At 42.8% G+C, this 26,615-nt stretch overlaps 1 protein-coding gene across 4 annotated transcripts in view; it reads left to right on the top strand.

Moving 5' to 3' along the window:
- Positions 1 to 21,472, top strand: part of Pdpk1 (3-phosphoinositide dependent protein kinase 1) — a 73,177-nt gene extending 51,705 nt beyond the window's left edge. For 2 of the 4 annotated variants that reach the window (XM_076937229.1, XM_076937230.1), the window contains 10 exons: positions 198 to 295; positions 2,480 to 2,555; positions 4,771 to 4,839; positions 5,089 to 5,185; positions 6,257 to 6,430; positions 10,611 to 10,828; positions 13,114 to 13,161; positions 19,648 to 19,705; positions 20,443 to 20,595; positions 20,910 to 21,081. In XM_076937229.1, coding sequence (XP_076793344.1) covers positions 198 to 295; positions 2,480 to 2,555; positions 4,771 to 4,839; positions 5,089 to 5,185; positions 6,257 to 6,430; positions 10,611 to 10,828; positions 13,114 to 13,161; positions 19,648 to 19,705; positions 20,443 to 20,595; positions 20,910 to 21,026 — 1,108 coding nt within the window. In that variant the 3' untranslated portion in view covers positions 21,027 to 21,081. Of the gene's footprint in view, positions 1 to 197; positions 296 to 2,479; positions 2,556 to 4,770; positions 4,840 to 5,088; positions 5,186 to 6,256; positions 6,431 to 10,610; positions 10,829 to 13,113; positions 13,162 to 19,647; positions 19,706 to 20,442; positions 20,596 to 20,909 lie in introns of all 4 variants that reach the window. The other 2 variants (XM_034504482.2, XM_034504481.2) reach the window with 1 other exon arrangement.
- Positions 21,473 to 26,615: the final 5,143 nt, after the last annotated feature.

The raw sequence follows: 26,615 nt of genomic DNA on the forward strand, positions 1-26,615 counted from the left end.
AATTATAAAATTATTTTGAAGTGCCTATATCCTGTGCTGTTGATGCTTGTTTGATGTGAACTTTGGGCTTGTGTTCTTGGTTTTTAGTCTTGTAAAGGTCAAGATTCATCACTTTGTTTGTTTCCATCCAAATGTTGAGCATGTGATAATGCTGCTACTTTTCAACATTTCGCCTCAAAGGTAAAATTCTTTTACAGAGACCTTAAACCAGAGAACATTTTGTTAAATGAAGACATGCACATCCAGATCACAGATTTTGGAACAGCAAAAGTGTTATCCCCAGAGAGCAAACAAGGTATGTGTGCTTGATTTTTTTTTTTTTTTTTTTTAAACAGATCCCTGCTCTGAGCTTAAGGTTGAGAGCAACTTTGATCCACATGTTGCATTGTATAGTCATTATCACTAATACAAAGATTTCTTTTGGCTCCTTTTGTTCAGTTCCTGACTGTAGTAGTAGCGGATGGACCAAAGAAAGTGCTGCTAGTTCTTACTCCATAGAACATCATGTCAGGTCATTTGTGAACTAAGGGTAGAGTTGGTGGCACCTATTATGTATACATTGCAAGTGGAATCTTGTGGAACACGTCCTAGATTCCATTGCCTTCTTCTCACTTATCCTGTGTCTCCCCATCTGATAAGGACAGCTGCCTGTGATGGCCCAGGCAGCCTAAGGAGGGTTCTAAGAAAAATTTACCTGTTTATAATCATCAGCTTTCCAAGTCCTGTTCAGAGTTAGCATATAGTGTTGGATCACCTTTACTATCAGGGGAGGTGCTGTTGGGAATCTTTTTGGTCCAGAAAAGTAGGATGGCTTGTCACTAACATCTTTAGGAGATAGAAAAACTACTCATCTGGAGGTATAGAAAAGAGAACAATTAGACACCTGAGGACTGTGCCATAGCATTGTGTAGAGACAGTAATTCATTAATGATGCTTCTGGGGGGAAGGAAAGCTGGAAAGTTCATCATGACCTTGTAAAGGATCTCTGATCCTAAGATGCATGTGATTCTTCAGAGCTGCCTGATTTTTTTGCCTATATATACTTGGGGTCTCAATGTGAGAGAGAAAGACTATTAAGGAAGGTACTATTGGCCACAGGCTTGGAGCAGTTGTGTTTAGTGGAAGGAAGAGTTGATAAGAACTTTGTAGTATGTGCTTTTATGGTTATGGCTATGGCTACTTTTTGGAAAAGAGCATGCAAGAGCACAGTGCAGTAGACTTCTGGCCTGTCTCCACAAATAGCAAGCCAGGAGGTAGGAGCCAGAGATGATTGCAGCTGGGGTTAAAATAGAGAGTCCAGGTAATGAAACAGGTTTTGTTCACATGCTGTAGGAGATAGCCTGCTGGTTTCCCTTCATGGGACTTTGCTGTTCCCATGTGTGTTCTTTACCTCTGTACACTCCTCCTGTACTGGTAACATATTTACACCACCTTTTGGGGATAGCAAGCCTTGTCTTTGAGGTAAGACACTTCCACAGATGGTATAGTACTGTGCCCTTGCTGCCCCTTCTTTCACTGGGCAGCTGAGATGCCCTGATACCTGCATCTGATTGACTCATTCCTAGTAAGTAGTAATCATCTGTTGTCCAATGATGCTGACTCTATAACAAGTTGAACCAAATAAACTCCCCATCTCTTAACTCTTTCTTGTTGGGAGAGTCTGTTTTCTCATCATGGCTATGCTGATTTTTCCTGACTAAAACCCAGATCTAGGATGTATATGTGATCCTGAATGAGCTGTTTACCTGGGCTGGGCTTTGGGCATTTCTTTGTTTGTGTAGATTTTCTTCAGAATTTGATAATTCAGCATAACACTAATCTTATTACTTTAAAAAGTATAAAAATGTAGCCCTGTTCTATCTGTCACATGGAAGCGGAGTTTTCATGCTCCTCAGGAGCCTGGAGTAAATGGGAGGTGGACCTCTGATATGGGTTCAGAGCAGATAGTATTCACCCTTAGCTTGCAGATGGGTGTCTCATGGGCCAAGATTACAGGCACTGGAATATAGAGGGTCCCTGGGCTAGAAGCCTAAGTCTCATTGCCCTAGTACCCTGAATACCAAAATGAGTGGTGACTAAAAAGAGGATGGTTTCAGATCTGTAGATGTTTGGTTTTGCCTGTTGTGTGTTCTATGTATACTTAGGTGCCACAGGTCCAGCGATGTGTACCACAGACAGGACCCTTACTCTCACATTGCTTTGCTTTAGTGACAAGATGATGGATGAATTTGATGAATACCTTCTGTAGTTGGGTGTTAGGTAGAAGTTGCCAGGTGGATAGGGTCCAGTAGGTAGTCTTAGGTAGGGTCCTTTGATGGCTCAATCTCTTCCAGGTGACCAGCTAAGCCGATGACCAGCTTTCATCTATATAGTTAGATGTGGATACCTTGAAGAATACACAAGAAGGGCAGTGTGGTGGTGGTGGGGGGGCCACGGATTGCATTTTCAAGTATGACATTTCTCCCCTCCCCCTGTCTAGCCAGGGCCAACTCATTTGTAGGAACAGCACAGTACGTCTCTCCAGAGCTGCTCACAGAGAAGTCGGCCTGTAAAAGGTAACCTGTTTTAATTACAACTGCCCTTCTCTTCTCTCTGTGATATCTACTAGGTTTAATCATAGGGAATTACTATTTGAAAGAGAGACTTTAGTAGGTCTTAACTAGTGAAGTATGAGCCTGGTACAGCAATAAATCCCTCATAATCCCAGCATCCCAGAGGATGAGTTAGGAGGATCATGAGTACAAATCCAGATTGGGATACATGGTAAAACCTTGCGCCTAAACAAACAAAAATAGTTAGATTTAATGGTGCATGCCTTTAATTCTAATACTCCAAGTCAGAGGCAGGGATATTTCTGAGTTCAAAGCCATTTTAGTCTATATAGCAAGTTCTAGGCCAGTCAGAGATACATAGTGAGACCCAAAGACATTAGTCTTCTGCTTTTTTTTTTTTTTTTTTTTTTTTAAACATTTGCTTTTTCTTTGATATGAAAACCAGACATAGAAAATAGTAAGAAAGGGCTGGAGAGATGGCTCAGTGGTTAAGAGCACTGATTGTTGTTCTAGAAGACCTAGGTTCAATTCTTAGCACCCACATGGTAGTTCACAAACATTTCTAATTCCAGTCACAGAAAGTCTGAAGCCCTCTTTTGGCCTACAAAGGCATTGCATACACATGGTGCAAATACATACATACATACATACATACATACATACATACATACAGTCAAAATATACACAAAGTAAAATAAACACACACACACACATAAATAGTGAGGTGAGCATGGTAGTTCATACTTTTTTCTTCTAGCAGTTGAGGTAGGAGCAAGATGAGGCTTGAGTCTTCAGCTCTAACAGGAGTTCTAGGCCATACTGAGCTGGATAAGATTTTGTCTCAAAAACTAAATGCAAACAAATACCCCTCTCTTATGTAGCTACCAGCTATATGTAAAATAATTTTGTATTCCTTCACAGTTAATCTGTAACTCAGATTTCTAATTTTTAGAATTGTGGTCAGTCTCAGGGCCTTACCTGTCCCTGGCCCGTGAGTGCTAGTGACATCTTGGCAAGGATAGAGCTTGGCTGCAAGATTTGATTTTGTGTCTGCACTGTTCTTAAGTGGTGGTGGTTGTTCATATTCTATGATGCCAAATTACCGCTAGCAGCCCACAAAAACTGCATACAACTAGTACTTGGGGATAGTTGAGAATGGAAGGCAAAATCAGGTGTATGATGTCATCTCAGTGACTCAAGAGAGCACAGGAAAGCCAGGCATTCCAGGAGAGCGTTTTGACAGGAGAGGGGCCAACCTCAAGGCTCCTGATAGCTGGGCATCTGTGACATCTAGCTATATTGAGGAAACTAAGAGACATTCAGAAGGGTACATTTGTAAGGCTGAGACAAAAGGATGGATTGAGACTCTTGGGAGTTTGAGGTCAGCTTGAGCAGTGTAGTAAGACCCTCTCTCAAGAAAAAAAGAATAATTACAAATAAAATGGACAGTCTTAAATTTTTTTGTTTTAGTTTTTTGAGACAGCCTGGCTGTCCTAGAACTCAGTTTGTAAACAAGGCTGGCCTTGAACTCAGAGATCTACCTGCCTCTGCCTCAAATGCTGAGTTAAAGGTGTGCGCCATCTAGCCCTACTACTAGTCTAGGTGTTTTTAGAAGAGGAGCAGGACTTTGTTTAACAGAGTCCAAAAAGGGAAGGGCAGGGTGCAGATCATGTCTTGTATATATCCTGGGAATGTCCTTTTGAGACTCAAATTCATCCAGCTCTCACACCGTAGAACATGTGAGGTAATCATAGCATATCACCCTACAATGACAAAGCTGTCTCTCCCAGCCCCATTACCTAGCACTGGGAGCTTCTCCCTCAAATGTCCTGAAGTTGTGGTTAGCATTTATCTTCAACTCCACCTTACCTGATCTGCAGCAGCCTGTCGTGGCAGCATGTTGGCAGTGAATTATGCTCTCCTCTCAGAATGAGAAAGGGACACCTGTGGAAGTTGTCAACCTGCAATAGAAGTGACATCTTCAGGGAAGATGAGCCACTTGGTAGTTGTTCCTGTCAAGTATAGTACCATTTGACTCAGGTCACACAGAGAGATGCTCAGAAAAGCAAACTCAAACTTCCAACATCCCTGGTCTTAAGGAATAGGAGTAAATTGGAGGCTGAACCTGGGGTGGAATAGACAGAGACTGTAAAATGAACTTATTTGTCATTTAAAGTATACCAATGCCATTTTTCTTTGTGTTTTTCCTACCTTAAAGTTCAGACCTTTGGGCCCTTGGATGTATAATCTATCAGCTTGTGGCAGGACTCCCACCGTTCAGAGCCGGGTAAGAGGGATCCTGTACATCTCAGGCTTCTGAGCTTATCACCACACACCTCACTGCCAACAGCTACTGGTTGTGTCCAGTTGGGGCAGAACTTCCACCACAATTTATGAATGTGTGATACTTGGGACTTTTAGTAATATCTGGCCTGGGAGGTGAGGGTGACTTTGGGTTGTTCTATAAAAGTACAGGTAGTACGAGAGATCTGAAAAACCCTTGCCCAAATAACAGCTTTTTTTTTTTAATCCACAGAAATGAATATCTTATATTTCAGAAGATCATTAAGCTGGAATATGATTTCCCAGAAAAATTCTTCCCTAAGGCAAGAGATCTTGTGGAAAAACTCTTGGTAAGTATTTTGAATTTTTTTTTGAAAGATGTGTTTAAGGTATACAGTGGTTATATAGTCAAATAATCAAATATTTTTATCTTATCTCATTATATTCCCTTTCACTTTTCCAGTGCCTAATTCTTGACTTTAGTAAGACAGGAAATTGCTGTATTATTTTCCATATGTTTGTTAGTATCACATCACATTTTTAAGTGATTGCCACTGAGTGCCTAGGTTTATCCCAGTGACAGATGGCTGTAAATCTTACTTCAGTGACATCTGCCAATGCCAACTATAGAGTGTAAGCTACATGAAGACTTTAAAGATCAAGGTAACAAGGCAGAGAGAAAGAGATTTACCCTAGACAGATGTGCCATTCTATGTTCAGAAGCTGTGGATCTCAGCCCTGTTTGCTTTCTTCCTAATTCTTTGGGAATCAGGGCCAGTCCTATATTAATGGGTAGGCCCGGGCTGCTGCTTCTCAGCCATCCTTCTGGACTCTTCATTTCCCTCAGTAGACTAGGCTATGGCACAGTCACTCCTAAGCCCACCCCACCCACCCAGCAGCATTTTTGCTTTGTTTTCGGTAGTATTTCTTTCCCTATTTTTTTTAAATAATATTTTTATTCTTTGAGAATTTCAGACATTGTATTTTCAACATATACGCTCCCCAGCTCCCTCTATTATTACATTCTCAATCCTTTTCCAGCTTTGGAATTTCTCCTTCCTTCCCTCCCTCTCTCCTTCCTCCTTTTGTCCCTCTTTCCCCCATCAAGTCCAGCTTAGGTTGCCCAGCTTGGGAGTGTGGGCCTGCCCTGTGTGTAGTTAACCTACCGGGGGCAACATCATTTTATAACATTTTAAGCTGCGGGCTTTAAAAAGATACTTGTTGCCCTCTGTATTTTGAGGTTGAGATTTGTTTTTTACCTGTGGGAAGAAAGAGGCAGAACTTTGGTCTGAGGCAAGAATCCTAGTCAATCTTGGCTTTTTCTGCCATGGCATGAACAGGCCTGGGGATGGACCACAGTGTCCCTGTTCTTTCCAGGAGGTCTCAGTCCTTACAGTGACATGTCTTGGCTATCATTTAAGGTTTTAGATGCCACAAAGCGTTTAGGCTGTGAAGAGATGGAAGGGTACGGGCCTCTCAAAGCTCATCCATTCTTTGAGTCTATCACATGGGAGAATTTGCATCAGCAGACACCTCCGAAGCTCACAGCTTACTTGCCAGCCATGTCAGAAGATGATGAAGACTGCTATGGCAACGTAAGCTGGCACACATGGTCGGGAGGGGGGCGGTAACACAGGCAAAGAGAAATCCTGCTTGCCATGCTGTGTGAATATGACTCCTTGGGACCTTAATCTGTGTTATTACTGGTTAAAATGTATGAGTGAATATTGTGGACTTGGTGACAGTTGACTGCTTTACTGCAAAATTGTAAATGACCAGCACACCTTGGGTGGCTAACCCCTGTAAATGACCAGCACGCCTTGGGTGGCTGACCCCTGTAAATGACCAGCACGCCTTGGGTGGCTGACCCCTGTGAATGACCAGCACGCCTTGGGTGGCTGACCCCTGTATTTATTTCCTCAGCTGATGAGCTTTTACCTCATCAGTTAGATAGAAGGGAGGCAGGATGTGGTCTGGACCTGCAGCCGAGAGGCCAGTGCCCTGCCATGGTCCCTCACCTCCGGACACTGGGTCTTTTGGAAGCTCATCATTGCTATCTTTTGGCTCAGAACTTTCCTGATTTTTTTTTTTTTTAATGCTCTGGAATGCTTTTCATTTTTCCAAGAGAACCCAGAATGCTACTGATTTTGAGTTTCCAGGGATGTGATGTGGGAGGATAGACTGCAGTCCCTGTAGCTTGATGCTCAGCAGTAGGTGCCTACTCTGTTCCCAGAGGTACCACCTAGGTTTGTGGCCAGTTGCTGTCACTGGCTTTAAGGCAGCTTGTCTCTGAAGAATTGAAAACAGACACAAGACCTTAAATATACTTTGTTCTTAAAACTTCTCTCTTGATAAATGGGAAATACCAGCAAAAGAAACAGATAAAAGAAACCACAGCATGCTTCTATGGTTTCAGTCTTACTTACCCAGACTCTTCTTTCATTATGACCTTTATATTTTTTATATTCATTTATTTATTTACTTACTTACACACTCCAGATGTTATTCCTCCCCACAGCCCCCCATCCACCCTCTGACTGTTCCACATCCCATACCTCCACCCACCCACCTGTCTCCCCGAGGCTGTCCCTACTCCCCACCCTACCTGACCTCTAAACTCCCAGGGGATATCCAGTCTCTTGAGGGTTAGGTACATCATCTCTGATTGAACACAGACCTGGCAGTCCTCTGCTGTATATGTGTTGGGAGCCTCATATCATCTGGTATATGCTGCCTGCTTGGTGGTCCAGTGTTTGAGAGATCTCGGAGATATAGATTAATTGAGACTGCTGGTCCTCCTACAGGGTTGTCCTCCTTTTCGGCTTCTTTCAGCCTTTCCCTAATTCAACCACAGGGGTCAGCAGCTTTTGTCTATTGGTTGGGTGCAAATATCTGCATCTGGGTCTTTCAGCTGCTTGTTGGGTCTTCCAGAGGGCAGTCATGATAGGTCCCTTTTTGAGAGCATTCCATAGTCTCAGTAATAGTGTCAGTCCTTGGGACCTCCCCTTAGCTGATCCCACTTTGGGACTGTTACTGGACCTTCTTTTCCTCTGGTTCCTCTCCATTTCCATCCCTGCAGTTTCTTTCAAACAGGAACAATTATGGGTCAGAGTTTTGACCCATAAGTGGGATGGCAACCCCCCCCCCCTCACTTGATGCCCTGTCTTCTGCTGGAGGTGGGCTCTATAAGTTCTCTCTCCCTACTGTCGGACATTTCATCTATGGTCCCTCCCTTTGAATCCTGAGAGTCTCTCACCTCCTAGGTCTCTGGTGCAGTCCCAACCTTCTCTTCCAGAGGTTGCCTGTTTCCATTCTTTATGCTGGCCCTCAGGGGTTTGGTCTTTTTCCCACACCCAATACCAGATCAGGTTCCCCTCTCCCCACACCCCCTGTCCACTTTCCCTCCCGGATCCCTCCCTCCTTCCCCACTTGCGATTGCTTTCTTCTAGTTCATTGATTTAAGTCAGTTTTCCTCGTTTGATTTCTGTTTTCTTGGCTTGTTCTAACCAGTTGCCATGCATAGAATTCTGTTCAACTGACAGAGCAATTCTAACATTTGCCTAAAAGCCTTCCAAAGCAGCCAGGGTTGGGGGCAAAGGGGTGTGATCTCAGCATTGAAAATGCTAAGACAGGAAGATTGAAAACTGGAACTGGAGAGATGACTCGGTGATTAAAAGAACTTTATTTCCTTCCAGCCATTGTGAGTTTGAGTCCTAGCAACCACAAGTTGGCTCACAACTCTCTGTGATTTCAGTTCCAGAAGATCCAACACCTTTTCTGCCCTCTGGGAGCACTAGGCACGCACTTGGTGCATCTATCTATCTATCTATCTATCTATCTATCTATCTATCTATCTATCTATCTATCTTGGTCTTTCTTTAGATGGATGGGTGGATGGACAGACAGACAGACAGACAGACGTGCAAGCAAAAGTCCTGTATACATAAAATAGTAAATACAATATTGAAAGTTCATGGTCAGTGTGGCTACAAATGTAGGCACTGTCTCAGAACAAAACAAATAGAAAACCCAAACAAAGAAGGTCTTCTAAAGCTGAATTAAAGCCATTGCTATTTGACATTATCTCCATTTTTTCCTAAAATGTTCTTTGTGCCCAGATTTTTAGGGAATGAAACTCAAGTGCGTCTATACTGACATTGGCCAGTTTCTGTGTAGTGTGCTTCCTGCAGAGAACATAGGCCCTGAGCCAGGAGTTCCTGCCCCTACTCCCAAAGCCTCTTAAATGCTCATGAGTGGTGTCCTTTTGGATTATTTTATGGGGTGCTGGTGGAATCCTCTCTACTAGGACTCTCATCCTTGCAGAAGTTAAGCAGAAATTAATCAGTCCTTCAGCTTATGGTCTCTGTGCCATCACTCCCAAGGGCAGCTGTTTTTTAAGGAAAGCATAAACTCCATTATCTTCAATCTCAGCAGCCAGGAGTGTTTCTTCATGTGTATTTGTACATATATATGCATTCAAGCATCTCTGTAAGCCTGTTCTACACTACTGAGGGCATAGCTTTTTTTATTGAAAGCTTTGACTTCTACCTGTATAATCTGGTTCTGAGTGGCAGCAATTTGATTTTGTTGGGTAGCTACTCAGCTCTTTCAGTACAGTTTAAGGGCTGTGTAAGAATCTAGGCAGATACCTTCCTGTATCAAAGTTCACCTTTAGATAGTGAGACTGGGCCTGGGGAGTGCTGTAACAGAAGTCTACTCTGAAGGTATTCCTTCTACATGGTTGGGGCAACTCAGTGATGTGGAGAGGCAGCTTTGTGCTGGTTTTAAATTCAGAGTTGGCTAGAGGAAAGTGACTCTGAGCTTCCTGCAGAGAACAGAAATTGAAGCCACGCACTGGCTCTGAATGTTTTTGTGAGGGATACCTCTCCCTCCAGTAGAAGTATGATAGTCATCCCTGTAAATTGAAGCAGAGACATCATTCATCTCACTGGGAAACCTTCATGAAGGAAGTGGAGACAATGCTAGTATGTGAATCTGAAGTCAGCAAGATGGAGCTGTGGCTGCTGTGGGGCTGTGTAAGCATAAACTGTGCAGAGGGCCACTGGGCAACAGCAGGGAAGTGGTGGACATAGGGCTTCTAGAGTCTGCAGAGGGCAGAGACTGGTCTCTGTAGAGTAGTAGCCAGGGCTCTTCTGAAAACTCAGGTATAGAAGGTAGGGCTCAGGAGGGTGAGGCCTGCACACAGCCTAGCTGTCTGCCCAGAATGGCCATACCTAACTTTAGCATGTTCAAAAATCTTTGCCCTGTCATTGCTTGGGAGTGTGCTAGATAGAATGTGGGCTGCCCACATGGCATGTTGTGAATAGTTCTGCTTTCTGTGTCAACACTGGCTTGTATTTTAAAATTTAAAATTTAAAAAACAAATGTAAGCTAAATCAAGCTATGTGGTGACCCTAAAACCTAAGATACCTGAACTGAGTTCTCTGCCAGGTGTATGGCTTGGGGTGCTGTGCTGGGTGAGGGTCCAGATTTCTTTTCCCTGGAGGTGAAGGATTTGGTATAGCCCCTCTTTGACCTCTGTTTCTATCAGAAGAGGAACCTGTAGCAGAAGGTCCAGCCTTGCCTTGGTCCAGTGGACAAGTAGCCATTGGAAAAGAATCTGTCTCTATATAACAGTACAGGCAGTCCATCTGCCTTTGAAGTATCTGTAAGCTTGCCAGGTTATGAGTGCCTGTTTGGGCCAGGCAATGTGGGAGGGGTCTTTGGCCTTAAAGACAAATTAAGGCAGCTTTCTCTTCTCCTTCTTCCCTGCAGTACGACAATCTCCTGAGCCAGTTTGGCTGCATGCAGGTGTCATCCTCCTCCTCTTCCCACTCCCTGTCTACGGTGGATGCCAGCCTGCCCCAGAGGTCGGGCAGCAACATAGAGCAGTACATCCATGATTTGGACACTAACTCTTTTGAACTAGACTTACAGTTTTCAGAAGATGAAAAAAGGTTGTTATTGGAAAAGCAAGCCGGTGGAAACCCTTGGTAAGAACTATAGGCATCAGCAGCCCTGTCTAGAATACAGGACGCGTGGGGAGCAGACATGGGCTGGGTTAGTTGTCCTTGTCTCACCTCTCCAGTGCTTTTCAGAGAAACAAAGTTCCCACGTTATCCAACCTCAGGAATGGGGCTTGAATTACTTGAAAAACAAAATTGTTTTTTTTGACAATTTTTTAACACATTTTTTTACATCTTTATAAATTGATTTTATAATATATAAATATATAATATATATTTGATTTTAAGATTCATATATATGAAAACCATTCTCTATTCTGCCAACATTTTCTTCAGCTTATTTCTATTGATGGGTTTTGTTTCATTGTTAAAACTTTACAATGTCCATCCAACTGGTTCCTTCCTGTTTTAAATTCGAGTCTGCTGAAAGGGCTTCAGTATTTCTACCTGGCACCCCACCACTCCCCCCTTCCTTTTTTTGGCAAGGTCAAAAGACTTTTTTGACAAGGCCATTATGTAGCCCACACTGGCCTGAAACTGATACAAATTAGGATTAAAGGTGTGCACCATGATGCCTGACTTTTTCCTTCTAGAATTTTTATGCTTTTACCTTTAAGTTTATTCTCTGACAATTTTATACATGTATATAATATATTTTGAGCATATCTATCCCCATTACACTTTGACATTTTTTTTATGGCAATGAGCTTTCTCAGGAATATATATTTTAGTGTATTGGGAGGAGAAAAACTGAGGGCTTGTTAAGGCAGGAGGGAAGAATGTTCAAGACTCAGGAGGCTTGTGAGGAGGAGGAGAAGGAGGAGGAGAACCACCCTTAGTAGCTTTTCCTGAGGGATGCTGTTGGCTAAGACTAAATTGTCTTACCACCAAAATATATTTTCTCTAGAAAAATTAAATGTGGATATTGGCTCCTAGAAATAATCTACCGTCCTGCGGAGTTTGTCTCTGAACTCCTTCCTTCCTAAGGTGCTAGTACTATCAAGGATAGGAGAAAAGGAGTTTTGATTTTGCTCTATTTTTATTTATCATTTTAAAAAAGATTTTTAAAAAAGTTATGTGCATGTGTGTGTTTATTTACATGAGTGCAGGTATGTGAGGAGGCCGGAAGTGTTGGATCCCTTGGAGCTGGAATTACAGGTGTTTGTGAGCCACATGGCATGGTTACTGGGATCTAACCTCAGGTCCCTTAGAAGAACTGTAAATGCTCTTAAAGGCTAAGCCATGTCTTCAGCTCCATATTTGCTCATCTTTAATTAACATGGTTTCATTATGGTATTCCCATATGTGTTTTGTTTTTATTGATCCTCCCTTGCCACCCACAGATTTGTCCTCCTCCTACCCCCAGTAGTATTCTTTCTACTTTCAGATTAGGTGTATTCTCTTTTTGTTTGTTTTGTTTTGTTGAGACAGGGTTTCTCTGTGTGACCCTGGCCATACTAGAACTCATAGAGTTCTGCCTGTCTCTGCCTCCTGAGTAGTGGGCTTGAAGGCATGTGCTACCACTGCCTGGCTCAGATTACATTTATTCTATTACCCCTAACCCTAACCCTTTTGAAATTTCCCCTTTCCTTAAGGCTTTCCTTTGCCTCTTATGGTTCTCTTTCTAGTTTCTGGGACCTACACTTGTCCCCACCCCATACACATGGATGTAAGCATGTGTACACACACACACACACACACAACTAGGATCTGCATGTGAGAGAACATGTTTTCCTGCATTTTTTTATCTTTTTGTATTTTGAGATACAGTCTCACTCAGGTAGAATGAACTGTGTAGCCCAAGATAGCCTTGAGCTTGTGACAATACTTGTACTTTAGCCATCTAAATGTCATAGTTACAAGTGTGAGCCACTGGACCACTTTTCACACCTATTCATCCTTTGATGCAGACTAGGCTTATTCCTTTTTCTTGCTATTGTGAATAATGGAACAGTAAACATGGATGTGCATTTCTCTCTCTCTCTCTCTCTCTCTCTCTCTCTCTCTCTCTCTCTCTCTCTCTCTCTCTGATGGACATCCTATGTATATCTGTATCCTAGGAGTGATATAAGGGGGTCATAACGCCATTTGAGTTTTAGTTTTGTTTTTAATTTAATTTTATTTTTTTGTTCATATACTTGTATATGCCACATGTGTGAGGGTACCTGAAGTGTTGAGGAGAGGGTGTCAGTCTCCTGGATCTGGAGTTCAGGTGGATTTGCCATCTGATATGGGTTGTGGGAATTGTTCTCAGGTCCTTGGAAAGAACAGAGTGTGCTTGTAACCACTGACCATCTCTTCATCCCCTATAGTTTTGTTCTTTTGAGAAACATCCATACTAATTTCTGCTCAGAACAACAGTAAGTAAAAGTTCCTCTTTCTTCTGTGTAGCCTTGGCTGTCCTGGAACAAACTATGTAGACCAGACTGGCCTCAGACTCAGAGCCCTACATCCAGCGTCTCTGCCTCCAGAGTGCTGGGGTTAGAAGTGTGCACCACCACCACCCAGCATCGTCATTTGTTTTCTTGATGGTAGCTATCCTGACTGGGACAAGATAAATCTCAAAATAGTTTTAATTTGCATTTCCCTAGTAGTTAAGGATGTTGAATACTTTTAAAACATGTATTAGCCATTTGTATTTCTCCTTTTGAGAACTCTCTGTTTAGTTTGAATCCGCAGTTTGGATTTTCTAAGTGTTTAACTTTATAGTTCTTTATATATTCTAGATATTAATCCCTGTGTGAAGTGTGGCTGGTAAAGATTTTCTCCTATTATGAAATTTTTTTTTTTTTTGGTTTTTTTTTTTGTTTTGTTTTGTTTTTGGTTTTTTTTTTTTTTTGTTGTTGTTGTTGTTTTTGTTTTTGTTTTTTAAGACAGGGTTTCTCTGTGTAGCCCTGGCTGTCCCAGGAACTCACTCTGTAGACCACGCTGGCCTCGAACTCAGAAATCCGCCTGCCTCTGCCTCCCAAGTGCTGGGATTAAAGGCGTGCGCCACCTCCGCCCGGCTCCTATTATGAAATCTAAGGAAGATTTTGATCAAAATAATTTTAGATGTTAGGTACAGTCCGAGCAGGAGTTTTGTAAGGGCATCTTAGGCTTCTTGTATGCTGAGTCTCCTGCTGTCTTGCTTTCTATAGTCTCATGTAGGAGCCCTTCCTCTTAGAGCCTGCTCAGAAGCACTGTCTCTATGGGTATGTGTGTTTCAGCTCTCCTGGGTCTTCACCTCTGCCTAGGACCGTGAGTGCTAGACAGAACAGGAAGCCTATGGTCTTTTGCCTACTGTCTTTGGTTTTGGAATTCTTTATCCTTTCCAGTCTTTAAGCCAAGTGGTGTTAGTCCCGGCATTCAGGAGGCAGAGTCAGGCTGATCTCTTGAGTTTGGGGCCAGCCTGATCTACAGAGTGAGTTCCAGGACAGCCAGGGCTATACAGAGAAACCCTATCTCAAAAAAACAAAAACAATTTCAGTTCTATGTGGAAAGTGATGCGTCTGCAGAGTTTCAGGGATTTCCTATCCTTGTGGCAGAATTAATATATTAATGCTAAGATAATATTTACCTTTTTCTCAATGTTATTTGCTGCTAGTATGCAGTGTTTTTCAGTGATCACATACTGGAGGGTGGACATTATCTTGACAGTACATAAAATGTATTTATATGTTATTTTCTTTGAATTTTCTGTAGTAGGCTTAAAGATACATATTTTTGAGATTACTATATCCTAACAGTTCTACTATACTCTTAACTAGCAATCTTCAGTTATACCTGCTATAGTTAATTTGCAATTTTAATCATCTAGTAAGTCATTACTTTAAAATTCTGACCGTCCATATGCCTATATAGAAATACAAGTAAAGTTTCTTGGTCTGTTTTGCAATAATATTAAAAAATATATTAAAGTACTATTAAACTTCTGTAAGTTTTATGTAAATAGTTACTTGTGACACATTTATAATACAAACGTGAACATGGATAATAACTTAAAAGATAGTTTTTTCAGTAGTCACCATTTACCTCTACAAAGATGTCAGTGGCTGTGGAGATGAGATGGCTCAGTCAGTAAAATTCTTGCTGTGCACCCTTGAGGACCTGACCTCAAGTCCTAACAATCACATAAAGAATTAGGTGTGGTAATGCAGTCAAATCCTCAGTGTTGGGGAAGCAGAGACAGTGTGATCTCTGGGGCTTACAGCCAGTTTAGTCAAATTGATGAACTCCAGGTTTGGTGGAGAAAGCTTAGAAAAATGGCTCAATGGCTAAGAACAGTTATTCCTCTTACTGAGAACTCAGATTCAATTCCCAGTACCCATATGATGGCTCGCAACCATCAATAACTCTAGTTCCTTTTCTGACTGTCACAGGTACCAGGCATACACATGACGCACCATACATGTAGGCTCATGTACATAAATAAATCTACAAAAAAAAATAAGGTGGTATCCTAGTTATTGTTCTATTGTTGTGAAGAGCTACTATGACCAAGACAACTTTTATAAGAGAAAGCATTAGTTAAGAGCTAATGTCATTCTCATGGTTGGGAGTATGGGCCCATGCAGGCAGTAAGAGTTGGAGCAATAGCTGGGAGCATTACATCCTGATCTGTAGACACAGAGAGATACTGGGCAGCTGTGGGCTTTTGAAACCTCAAAATCTACCTCTAATGACACACTTCCTTCAAAAAGGCCACATCTCATAGTTCTTTCAAATAGTTCTACTCCCTGATGACTAAGCATTCAAATATATGGGCCTTTGGGGCCCATTCTCATTCAAACTACCATAGGTAGAGATACACATTTAAAAAAAAAAAAAGAGAGAGAGAGAGAGAGAGAGAGAGAGAGAGAGAGAGAGAAACAGAGAAAGAGAGAGAAACAGAGAAAGAGAGAAAGAGAGAGAGAGATCAGATGACACCTGACATTGACCTCTGGCCTGCACACACAGAAGATTTGAGTTTTCTGCCTACGTGGTTTCTGGGCCCCAGGGTCCGCACCAAAACATGGCAGAGGTTGGGTCCAAGTCAGTGCTGTTCATGTGTCTCGGTAACATTTGCCAGTCACCCATTGCAGAAGTATTCAATTTTTTTAAATTGGTAACTGATGAAAAGATTTCAGATAATTGGAGGATAGACAGTGTGGCTACATCCACCTATGAAGTGGGGAACCCCCCTGACTATCGAGGGCAGAACTGCATGAGAAAACATGGCATCCACATGCAACATGTTGCACAACAAATTACAAAAGAAGACTTTGCCACATTCGATTATATACTGTGTATGGATGAAAGCAATCTGAGAGATTTGAATAGAAAAAGTAATCAAGTTAAAAACTGCAAAGCTAAAATTGAGCTACTTGGAAGCTGTGGTCCACAGAAACAACACATTATTGAAGAGCCCTATTACAGCAATGCCTTAGGTGCTGCAAGGCCTTCCTGGGGAAGACTCAACTAGCTGGTCCTAACCACCACCATTGAGCAGCTCATCAGTGCCGTGCCCAAGGCTGGTGGCAGTCCTCAGCCCCATACCCCACCTCTCTTTTCAGCTGACTTACTATATATCTTTAAAATAATTATAGGTAGAAATTGGGCATATGTTCAGAAGGATAAAAACATTTGAGTCAGACAGTTTGCAGTATGGCTAAACATTTTTAGATTAACTAAACCTCTGACCTTGCCGCAATTACAAAATAGTGGAACAAGCAAATATGGAATAAAAGAAACCCAATAAAGTAAGAATGACCTACAAAGGTCCAGGTCAGCTTCTGAGCCCAGCGAGCCTGGGTAGTCTGGTCTAACTGGAATGTGTGCATGGCTAGTTTGCTTGCCTTATACCTCTTTATTCTAGACTTACTGTGACAATATCTCCATCCACAGCAGCCTTCCATTTAACATTGGAAGAGTTTAAACCCAGATACGCTGCAGGTATTCAGGTATTGGAGAGAGGAGAAGCTGGATGTGATGACGGGCCTGGAACTCCAATAGTCTGTCCTGGGCTGTACAGTGACACCCTGTCTAAAAATAAACAGAAATAGTAACAGACAGGAGCAACTGAGTGGTGACGTCAACAGCTTTAGTCTTACTTGGTTTTTGTCTTGTTTCTTGAGCTTTGTTCTATTTGAGACACTTTGCTTCTTTAAAAAAAAAAAAGTAAGTGTGCTTAAATAGTAGTATGTGTTTGTAAGTGTTCTCTCACCAACAATTTACAGTTACAGGCAAGCACGAGTAATTTACTGTATTCTCAGAAAAGGGACCTCAAATTTATATGGATGGATGTCAGAAAGGGACATGAATTCAACTGGGAAGTTATCAGATACAACTAAAATACGAAAAAAAAAAATACAAGCGATTTGAGTTTTCTGAAGAAGACATGGTTGTAAGAACTGCAGAGCTATGTTATTCTTTCAAGCTCAAACTGTCCACCATTTGTGGAACCAATTGTTCCACAGAGGAACAATGTGGTAAGGAGGCTGTAGCACAACCATACCTTCTTAAGGATATCAGAACACCATAGAATCAGGGTAGCAATCCACTGGACTAGAACTAGCCTACCCAGTCCAGCATAGAATCACTGTAGAGAGTGTGCTCTCCCTGACATGCAAAGGAGGCATCTCACAGTGAAGAGAGCAGTTCTGAAAATTACTGCAAGAAAGTACACTGGGGAAAAAGTAGACATATAAAAAGATGGGGAAGATCCACAAATGAAGCACTGGCTATCACATTCCTTTCAAGAACATTGAGTAGGTGCCTTTTATCACCAGGAAACAAGACCAATGACTCATTGCAGATGGCTATTTCAGCAAATTACCACTTTAAAAACCAAGAAGGATGCATTTATGATATGGCCCAGTATAGAGTAAATCAGTTGTAGGCATGTATATGAGTACATGGTAATACATACATTTTATGTATGTGTGTGTATGTTTGGAAGGTAGGTCTATTGGTAAGGACCTTTAACCACTGAGTCATTTTGCTATTCAGTTAATTGGTGTGTGTGTGTGTGTGTGTGTGTGTGTGTGTGTGTGTGTGTTTGCTTGCTTGCTTGATTCTTTGTTTTTCCTAAGACAGGGCTTCTCTGTATAACCCTGGCTGTCTTAGAACTCACTTTGTAGACCAGGCTGGCCTTGAACTCAGAAATCTGCCTGTCTCTGCCTCCCCAAGTGCTGGGATTAAAAGCATGCGCCACCACTGCCTGGCATGTTTATTATTTTTAGTTAAATAAATAATTGAAGCTGGAAATTGTGATATGCCTTCAATCCCAGCACGTAGAAGGCAGAGGCAAGAAGATTGAGGCCAGCCGAGTGTGTGAAGGTTCTAGGCAAAGCAAAACAATAAAGGTGAGTAAGTATTGAAAGCATGTGTTGACGTTTTCTGGACTATGTGTTGGTAGTTACAATCCAGAGAGAACAATGCTAATAATAATGCTAACATTCCTTTAGTGTTAGAGGAGAGTGTAGTTCATGTGGCCTGTGCTGGAGAGATGGCCCAGTGACTAAGAGCACTGGCTGTTCTTGCAGAGGACATGGGTTCATTTTCCAGCAAATAGTGGCTCACAACCATCCATTAACTCTAATTCCAGGCAATCTGATGCCTCTCTGACCTTCATTGGCACTAAGCACATACATCATGTACATACATATATGCAGACAAAACACTCATGCATAGAATGAATAAAATAAAGTAACATGAGGCCTGAAGGCTAGATTGCTGATATTTAAAACAGATTCATGCCTGCTGTACAGCATCACAGGTCTCCTTACCTAAGTACAGCCGGTTCAGGAGAGATGTCTGGAATGTCAGGGACCACTGTCAGTTGTACAGCTGCACTGTATGCTCCAGGATACTAGATTGAAACAGTGAGGCTGTGCTTGGGCCTCAGGCCCAGGTCCTTAGAGAGTTGTCTTGGAGTCTGTGTGTATAGCAGAGAGGAGAACCAGGCTTTGGAGTTCTGCATTGCATTGCCATTATGTAGTTGACCATGGGTGAAGCATGAACCTGTTAGCTTCTGTGTCTTCATCTCTTTGGCATTGATGACAGAGTTTGCCTGTTTTAGGAGAGCCACATTGCTATGTATGAATTCAAAGTTGCATGTGAAGCCTTGGCATATCAAGTTGCAGTAAGACTAAGTACATCTGAAGCTATCTTTTAAGGATTCATGATTCTAAATAACTTTGGATTCTAGGCATTCTTAGGTGTCCTGGCTTGAAAAGTAATTTGCAGATTCTAATATTGATTTACAGTGACATCCAAACCTCTGTGAAGTTTTTTTCACCTAGCATGTTTTGTTTTAGCCCTTTTTGTTTTCTGAGGCAGTGTTCCAGGCTGGCCTAGAACTTGATATGTAGGCAGGATAACTTTAAACTCCTGATCTTCCTGCCTTTGCGTCCCGAGTTCTGGGATTAAAGTTATTGCCAGCACACTCAGCCTCATTGCAGCTTTTTTGACATGATGGTGATGGTGATGGATGAGGATGAGGATGATGGGGAGATGATGAGATGCTGAGATGATGCTGCTGCTGCTGCTGCTGCTGCTGCTGCTGATGATGATGATGATGATGATGATGATGATATGTGTTAGCTTGTTTCTGTGGCACTATCTCCCAACCTTCCTCTACGATGCAGGTATCTCCAACTAGAAGATGATCTCAGGAATAGATTATGGCCCACATGTACAGATAAAATCTTACACATTGCATCACTACATCTGGGGTATCTCCTGGACCTGAAGAGAAGCTGCATCTTTGGGGTGGGGTCAGGGACAGGATTCGATGGATATAAAGTCTACAGAGGCCCTATGGGGATTGTCCAAAGGGTAGAGTTTGGAGAACTGCTGGGTTATTCTTTTTTCTTTCTTTTTTTTAGGCACCAGTTTGTAGAAAATAATCTAATTTTAAAAATGGGCCCAGTGGATAAGCGAAAGGTAAGTAGGTTCCCTGATCCTCTTCATCTTATGAATTCCTACTGCTTCTGTCTCAGGTCAGTTCTTCACTGTGGGGTCTTGCCATGAATTGTTGGACATGGCACTTTTCATCTTAAGATGATCTTTGGAGATCATCTCTAGATTTTATAAAGCCAGGAGCACTCAGTCTCTTAGGGAAGCAGTCCAGTCCTGTGGAGAACCAGCCTTATGCTCTGGCCACAGGACACGGTTGCTGGCACAAGGCTAAGGTTTCTGTCAAGTTGAGGAGGATAGATTATTTCTCAGAGCCCAGCAAGTAGTCTTTCATTAGAAGATTTGAAAACTACAGGGGTTGTTGTTTATTACGTTTTCTAGGCAACAGGTAGTGCAGAATATATCAAGACTCTGCTGACAGGAGCCTCCTGAATACCCTTCCTGACTATGTATACAATAGACGTGAGGCTCTCCATGAAGATGGACTGAGGCCTGGCCTGCCAAGGGCAGGACTCTGTGCCTTAGAAAAGCTGAGTGATCAGGGCACTACAAGCTAGCCATTAAAAGGCATATTGTAAGCTAAACAGCAGAGACCTGTTCTTATGTTTTTCCCTGATGTCATATGTTGGACCTACGTTCCAGGTTGAGGAGGAAATGTCTCAAGTGAATGAAGAGGGGCCTGGCAGTCGCTATATCCTGAGCTACTTACCAGTTAGTCCCATCTATGTCTTGATCAAACAGTTTGTTTATTTTATTTATACCAGGGTTTATTTGCAAGACGGCGACAATTATTACTCACAGAAGGGCCACATTTATATTATGTTGATCCTGTCAACAAGGTCTTAAAAGGTGAAATTCCATGGTCACAAGAGCTCCGACCAGAAGCCAAGAATTTTAAAACTTTCTTTGTTCACACGGTGAGTCTATCCCTATAAGGTGTCTGATTGTGTCTCCTCACAGGCTTCTATATCTCTGTTGGAAGTGTCTCTCTAGGGTCAGGTCAGCGTCTTGAGTCTTAGAGACAGGCCTATATGAACAATTTAGGCCTGAATTGGGCCAGGAGATACGCTCTGCTTGATTTTAGTTTTGGTAGGTCACCTGCCCACATACTTGTAGAATAAAGAAGCTCACTGTGCCCACAGGCTTTAAAAAGGTGCTGGCAGCATTGGCAGCAAAACAGGCTGGGTGGGGATGGGACTCCCTGAAGGACATCAGATGCTCTGTTTTGCAGCCTAACAGGACGTATTACCTGATGGATCCAAGCGGGAATGCTCACAAGTGGTGCAGAAAGATCCAGGAGGTTTGGAGGCAGCAGTACCAGAGCAATCCAGATGCTGCTGTGCAGTGACGCGGCCTGCGGCCGGGCTGCCTATCGCTGCCAGGATACCTGCCCCAGCGCGGCTCGGCCGCCACCCAGGACACTTCCAGACCACCTGCCAGCCATCTCGAGGAGAACATAGATGGCAGAAACCTTGCAGCTTTTTTATGTAAAAGAAAAGAAGAAAAAAAAGAACCCAACCACACAAAGAACAAAACCAATAGCCAACAAACAGGAATTCAGGGTCGCTTTGCTTGCTCTCTGTGCTCTGTGGTGGCTTCCATGCACTGCTGTGGCCATGGAGACCCAGCTCCTTGCACGGTAGTCCAGCTTCTGCCCAGACCAGTGGCCAGATTTGGCATCACCAGCCCCTCCTAGCATCCACAGGAACCGCATGCCTGCCTCTACACTTCCCCACCTGATACACACAGCTCCTGCTGTGACTGAGGGACTGGGTGTATCTGGCCTACCCCCAATTGTTGCAGAATTCTTCACCAGGAGCCTCTTCACTCCTCTGCTGGGGTAGTCACCAGCTTGCTGTGGGTACAGGGCTCTTAGCTTGTGTATGTTCTCCCTTCCTTGAATCCCTTGTGTGGCCCTAGAAATTTGGTCAGGTGTGTTTCTGGTGACATGATTTCTGTGGTTCCTGCCTTACAGTAGGCAGGTTATATGGTGAGAAGAATGAAGGCTGTTGTAGTTACAGGTGCCCTTACTGGGCTCTGCTCTATCGTTCCACTTCCTAGAAGTTATTCAGTGAACTAGACATCAAGCCAAGCACCTGCCCAGGAGGGTTGCTGTCATACCAGCACCTAGGTAATACTAACTAGATTATTATCAGATACAGAATTTTGTCCTGAACCTGGGCAAGGCTGGAGGTACTATGGAGAATCCAGCCTGGGCCACTGCTTCCATGTAGAGAAGTGGGGCGGCAGGCCCTCTTGGGAGTTTCTGCACAGGTTTAAATGTGTAGACCACGTGCCCTATGAGGCAGGCACTGAGAAAGCCCTAGGGTGTGTCCCATTGTCCCAACCTCACCTGGGATGCTTTACGTAAACACTTCTCAGCTAGTTCCATTTTTACAACTCTGTTGAAAATCTAAAAGCCTTCTCATGTTGCCTGGTCACCTACTCCCATAAAGTGTGGGCCTTGCCTGGAAAGAATGTTATCACTGTCTTGCTCATAGGAACAGCCCTCTTAATCTGAGCCTGCCTATGCTGGCATATCCAGTATTGGGATACTTCTTTGATGCTAAGCTGACAGTGCTTTGTTCTATAATACAGATGGCCTGGGATATTTGGGCATTTCTTGCAGAGTGCTTCTGAGGGACTTGGCTGTACCTCATTTTGACTAGGATGTCCCTGAGAGTTGGCCCTTGGTGTCTAGTGGTTAAAAGTACGCATCTCCCTTCATAGTCTGCTCACAGCAACACCTCAGACTCCCATGTCCCAAAGGTAGCAACGATTTTTGCCATTTCTATTAGCTTCCACAAAGGCACCTCCAAATACCCATAACAGATGTTACCCCAGTTCTGTCTACAGTGTCCAGCTGTGGTCCAGGCCATCTAAACTGAGAGGGAAAAGATTCTATTCTCAAATCTTTTAACAATAAGAGTGATTCTTTTAAGCTGGGGTGGAGTGTAAATGAGAAGCTGGCCATCATGCTGTGGCAGGAATGCTGGATGGGTACAGAGATTTTATTTAGACTCAGCTAGATTGTGTGATAAGAGCTTCAGATGACCAAGGAGCAGGACCTCACTTGCCCGTATAACCCAGGAGACAAGTATGGCCTAGTATGCTGTCAGCCTGAGAGTGAAAGTAGGCACTCTTTTCTCTTGGTTTTTGAAGAGCCTGTATTAGCTTGGCTATTTCCTCCTTGGAATCCTGTTCTTGCTCACACCTTGTGGCTATTTTGCCCTCAAAGTGCTCTGTATCCTACATTTGTACACGTAAGAATGGCTTCCTGCCTGTCACACCTGCCCTGCATGCAGACACAGGGAAAGGCATCTCTGAGGGCACTTAACTACAGGGGAGCAGGGGACTGAGGCTTGGCTTGAATTAGACCACATGGCTAGCTGTATATGGAAGAGTCCTTTGTTGCTTCCTTCCCTGGAGAGCAACACTACCTCCTGGACTTTACCAAGCACCACCCTAACCTCCAAAATTAGGGTTCAGCTGAGCTAGTAGAGGGTGGCCATCATGACGGCCCTTTGCTACAACAGCCATGCTCTTCCCGGTCACCTTTGTCCTTACTGCCCCCTTTTTCTTGATTTTTTTTTTAAACCATGCACATTCTTTTCTTTCCTTGGCTTAAATCACTTCATTTTTTTCCAGTCCTCCTTAGAGCTGTCACCCCGTGTGCAGGTGCCTTACTTTGTAGGACAGGATGTGGGTGTCAGTTTGTACAACAGTGTGTGTGCGCCCGTGTGTGTGTGTGTGTAACAGTAAATGTAAATGCAGGATGTATGTAAGGAGAAAAAGAGATGCCCTAGTAGTACCTCTAGCAATCATGTGTCCTAAGAATGGCAAGGATGGAAAGAAAGTTGAAGACTGTTCTCTGGCTTCTCCTACCTAGGTACAGTGGACTGTACCTCACAGCCCACTGAGCCCTGATTTCTCTTGGTATCACGAATGAAACTTAGTTTGAATGGGTCATCTCCACCAGTTTTTCTGTGCTCCAGCTGGGCAATGGCCTCCCCATATAGAGCTGAGTCTCTCCACTCCAGGGAGTGGCATTATGACTCAGCTGTCATTCTGAGCTAAAACCCGGTAGATGCAGTAAAAACCACTTTGAGAAAGATGGCTTGTGTTAGGCTGAAACTGATAGAAATTTTACCTGCTGCAGCCCTCTTTGGGCCACCCTAGTGTTTGTGATTCATGCTTGAAGTAACCTTGCAGACAGTTGTGTGGCACAGACTCCCAGTGCCAGCAAGGGGGCCGTAATCGTATGCTTTCTTAAAAGAAGTTTGTTTTCTGAAAGCAAAAGACTAAAGGAAGGCCCATCATTCAGAGACCACTGTGAGCATTTTGATGTAGATGCTGTTCTCCCTAACTGTTGTTGTTCCAGTGCTGAGAACTGAATTACGAGGCTCAGAAGTGCTAAGCAAGTGCTCTACCACTGATGCCCGCACATCTTTAGTCTTTGTTTGCTTTTTAAACCAAACTGGGAACACATACAACATTCATCATTCTATATCCAGCTTTTTCACTTTACATTTTCTCTTAAGCTTTCTCCATGCCATGAGTAGTTCTTCAAAAGCATGTTTCTGATAATTGTGGAGTCAAATAGTTGTAAATTTATAAGTTATCCAATTGTTTCCTTGTTGTAAAACATTTGAATGGTTTTTGCGTTTGCTTTGTGTTTTGTTTTTGCTATTTAAATAATGCTGTGGTGAATATGCTTATAAGTCTTTAATTTTTATTCTGATTTTACCCATTCCTCACATACCTGAAGTGGTATTTTTTGGGTAAAAGGATTTGTTCATTTCATAGCTATTCCTCCTTGATCTGCTGTTTAGATGCTCTGTGTTCCAGTTACAAACCTACCTTCCTTGTGTCCTACAGATGTTGAATACATCAATTCTTGCTAAGCTGTGTGTTCCTGAGAAAGTTTGACTATGACTGCTTTTTTTTTTTTTTAATGCTAAAATGTCATTACTGCAGATTCCTTTGTGACAGATTTTTTCCAAAAGCCAGTTTCTTCATTTTCATTGCAAGAATCTGCTCCTGCATGTTACTTCTTTTCCATCTTTGCTGCTAAGGCCTCCAAGCGCTTGGTGATGTTTTCAGAATCTTGTACTTTGTGTCCACGATGGTACTGAATCTGCTTCTACACAGTCAGCAGAGATAAAGTGTTGAACTGACCTTGCCACATGCCTAATGGATAATTCATAATTAAGTTTATAGACTCAGAAATGCATTTGGGCCATTTGGGAATCATTAGCAAAGCAGAATAACAAAGCTCTTCTTGGAAAAGAAACCACACAGACGATTGGGTTTACCAAAAGTATAGTTGTGAGTGTTCTTGCTCCACACCTCAGGTCTTGGTTCAGGACAGCACAGTGGCCAGGCTTTTTCATTGCCAAGGATGGGTATTCCAGCTGATGCTTATGTGAATCTCCTTGTGTGCTGCAGTGCTGCAGATAACTAAAGTGCCCACCCAAATTGGGTAGTATCTTTATCTGTGTTGGGTGGGACCTGCTGGTTCAATTTGGAAACTTGGAACAGAGATTTTCTGGGCACCATACTCAGTGTTACTTGACTGTCAGAACTTAGGGCTGGAGATGTGCAGAAACCAGTTTCCTGCCTTCCACTGCCTCAAGGCTTCTCCCCACTGTTCCATAGACCCAGGGTGTTCATAGCTGATTCTTGGGTGGCCACAGCAACTCTGAGTATGGTGAAGATGTGGCCATACACTTTTTTTCCATTTGCTTTAATGCAAAACCCAACGTAAACTGATGGTGATGCCCGTGGGTGTTGCACTTCTTGGGTAGAACATATGACAAGGGCTCTGATAGATTCAACAGGGCAGGGACCACTCTCGGAACCTCTGAAGATACCTAGCTTCTGGCCTAACACTTCAGGGTAGTAAGTCAGAATGTGGAAAAAGTGGCCTACGAAGGAAGCTGTTTCTGTCAAAAGCACTTTTGCAGTGGTGAGCAAATGAATTAGCCAATATGAATACCTGAAATTTCCCTGTAATTCATTTCTTCCATATGAAGAATCCAAACTGTACAGAAGTTTTTACAAATGGCAAACCTTCCCCTCCCCATGTAGTCCACCCTAGTTTAATCATCTGGGTTAATGACTACAAGTGGGTCATTGTGCTGGTGAAAGCCTTCATTATGACCACAGTGTGATTGGACATTCACAAATTAAGCACTGTTACAGTATTTAGAGCTGCTGCGGCTGTTCCATAGCCACGTACAGTAGGATGAATCAATACTCTATTGCTGTCATTCAGGTTGGTGGCAGTCAGTTAGAACGTGTGTAATATTCTCTACCTGGTCTGTAGCTGTAACTGTGATGTACAGGCAAAGGAAAAATTAAAAATACTTATGAAAACAGATAATGCAATGATACTAGGATATACACTTTTGTATTTTTATTCTTATATAAGGTTATTTGCTGGCTATTGTTGGCCTCTAGTTCAGTCTGTGTTATTTAAATTCTAATATATGAATTATTTGGATTGAATTCATGTTTGGGGCCACGTTGTTGTATGTATTGATGTACAGCCTTGAATGTGAATAATTATTGTAAACTATATTTTACAACTTTTTTCCTGGCTTTATTATATAAATTTTCTATTTGGTCATGGTTTAATCATATAATTTAATGAAACAATTTTTCTTTTTTTTTCAAATATATGTGCTTTAGATGTAATTAACGGATGATGGATTTCCCTCGTATGCTCGGTAGTCTTGTAATAAAAGCATGTAGAGTGTACACTCTGTCCTGTATCCTCTTTGGGTGGGGGCGGAGCTTGAGCCGAGGATGCCCATGAAAACCCGAGGCTTGCTCCGCCGGAAGCGGTAATCTCCGGCCTGCTTTTCGAGCCGGAACTTCCGCCTTGTACATGAGCCCTGGGCGGGCACTTTATTGGGGCGTACCTATGGGCGGG

Source organism: Arvicanthis niloticus, chromosome 6, assembly GCF_011762505.2.
Source record: "Arvicanthis niloticus isolate mArvNil1 chromosome 6, mArvNil1.pat.X, whole genome shotgun sequence".
In the NCBI taxonomy this organism is placed as follows: domain Eukaryota; kingdom Metazoa; phylum Chordata; class Mammalia; order Rodentia; family Muridae; genus Arvicanthis; species Arvicanthis niloticus.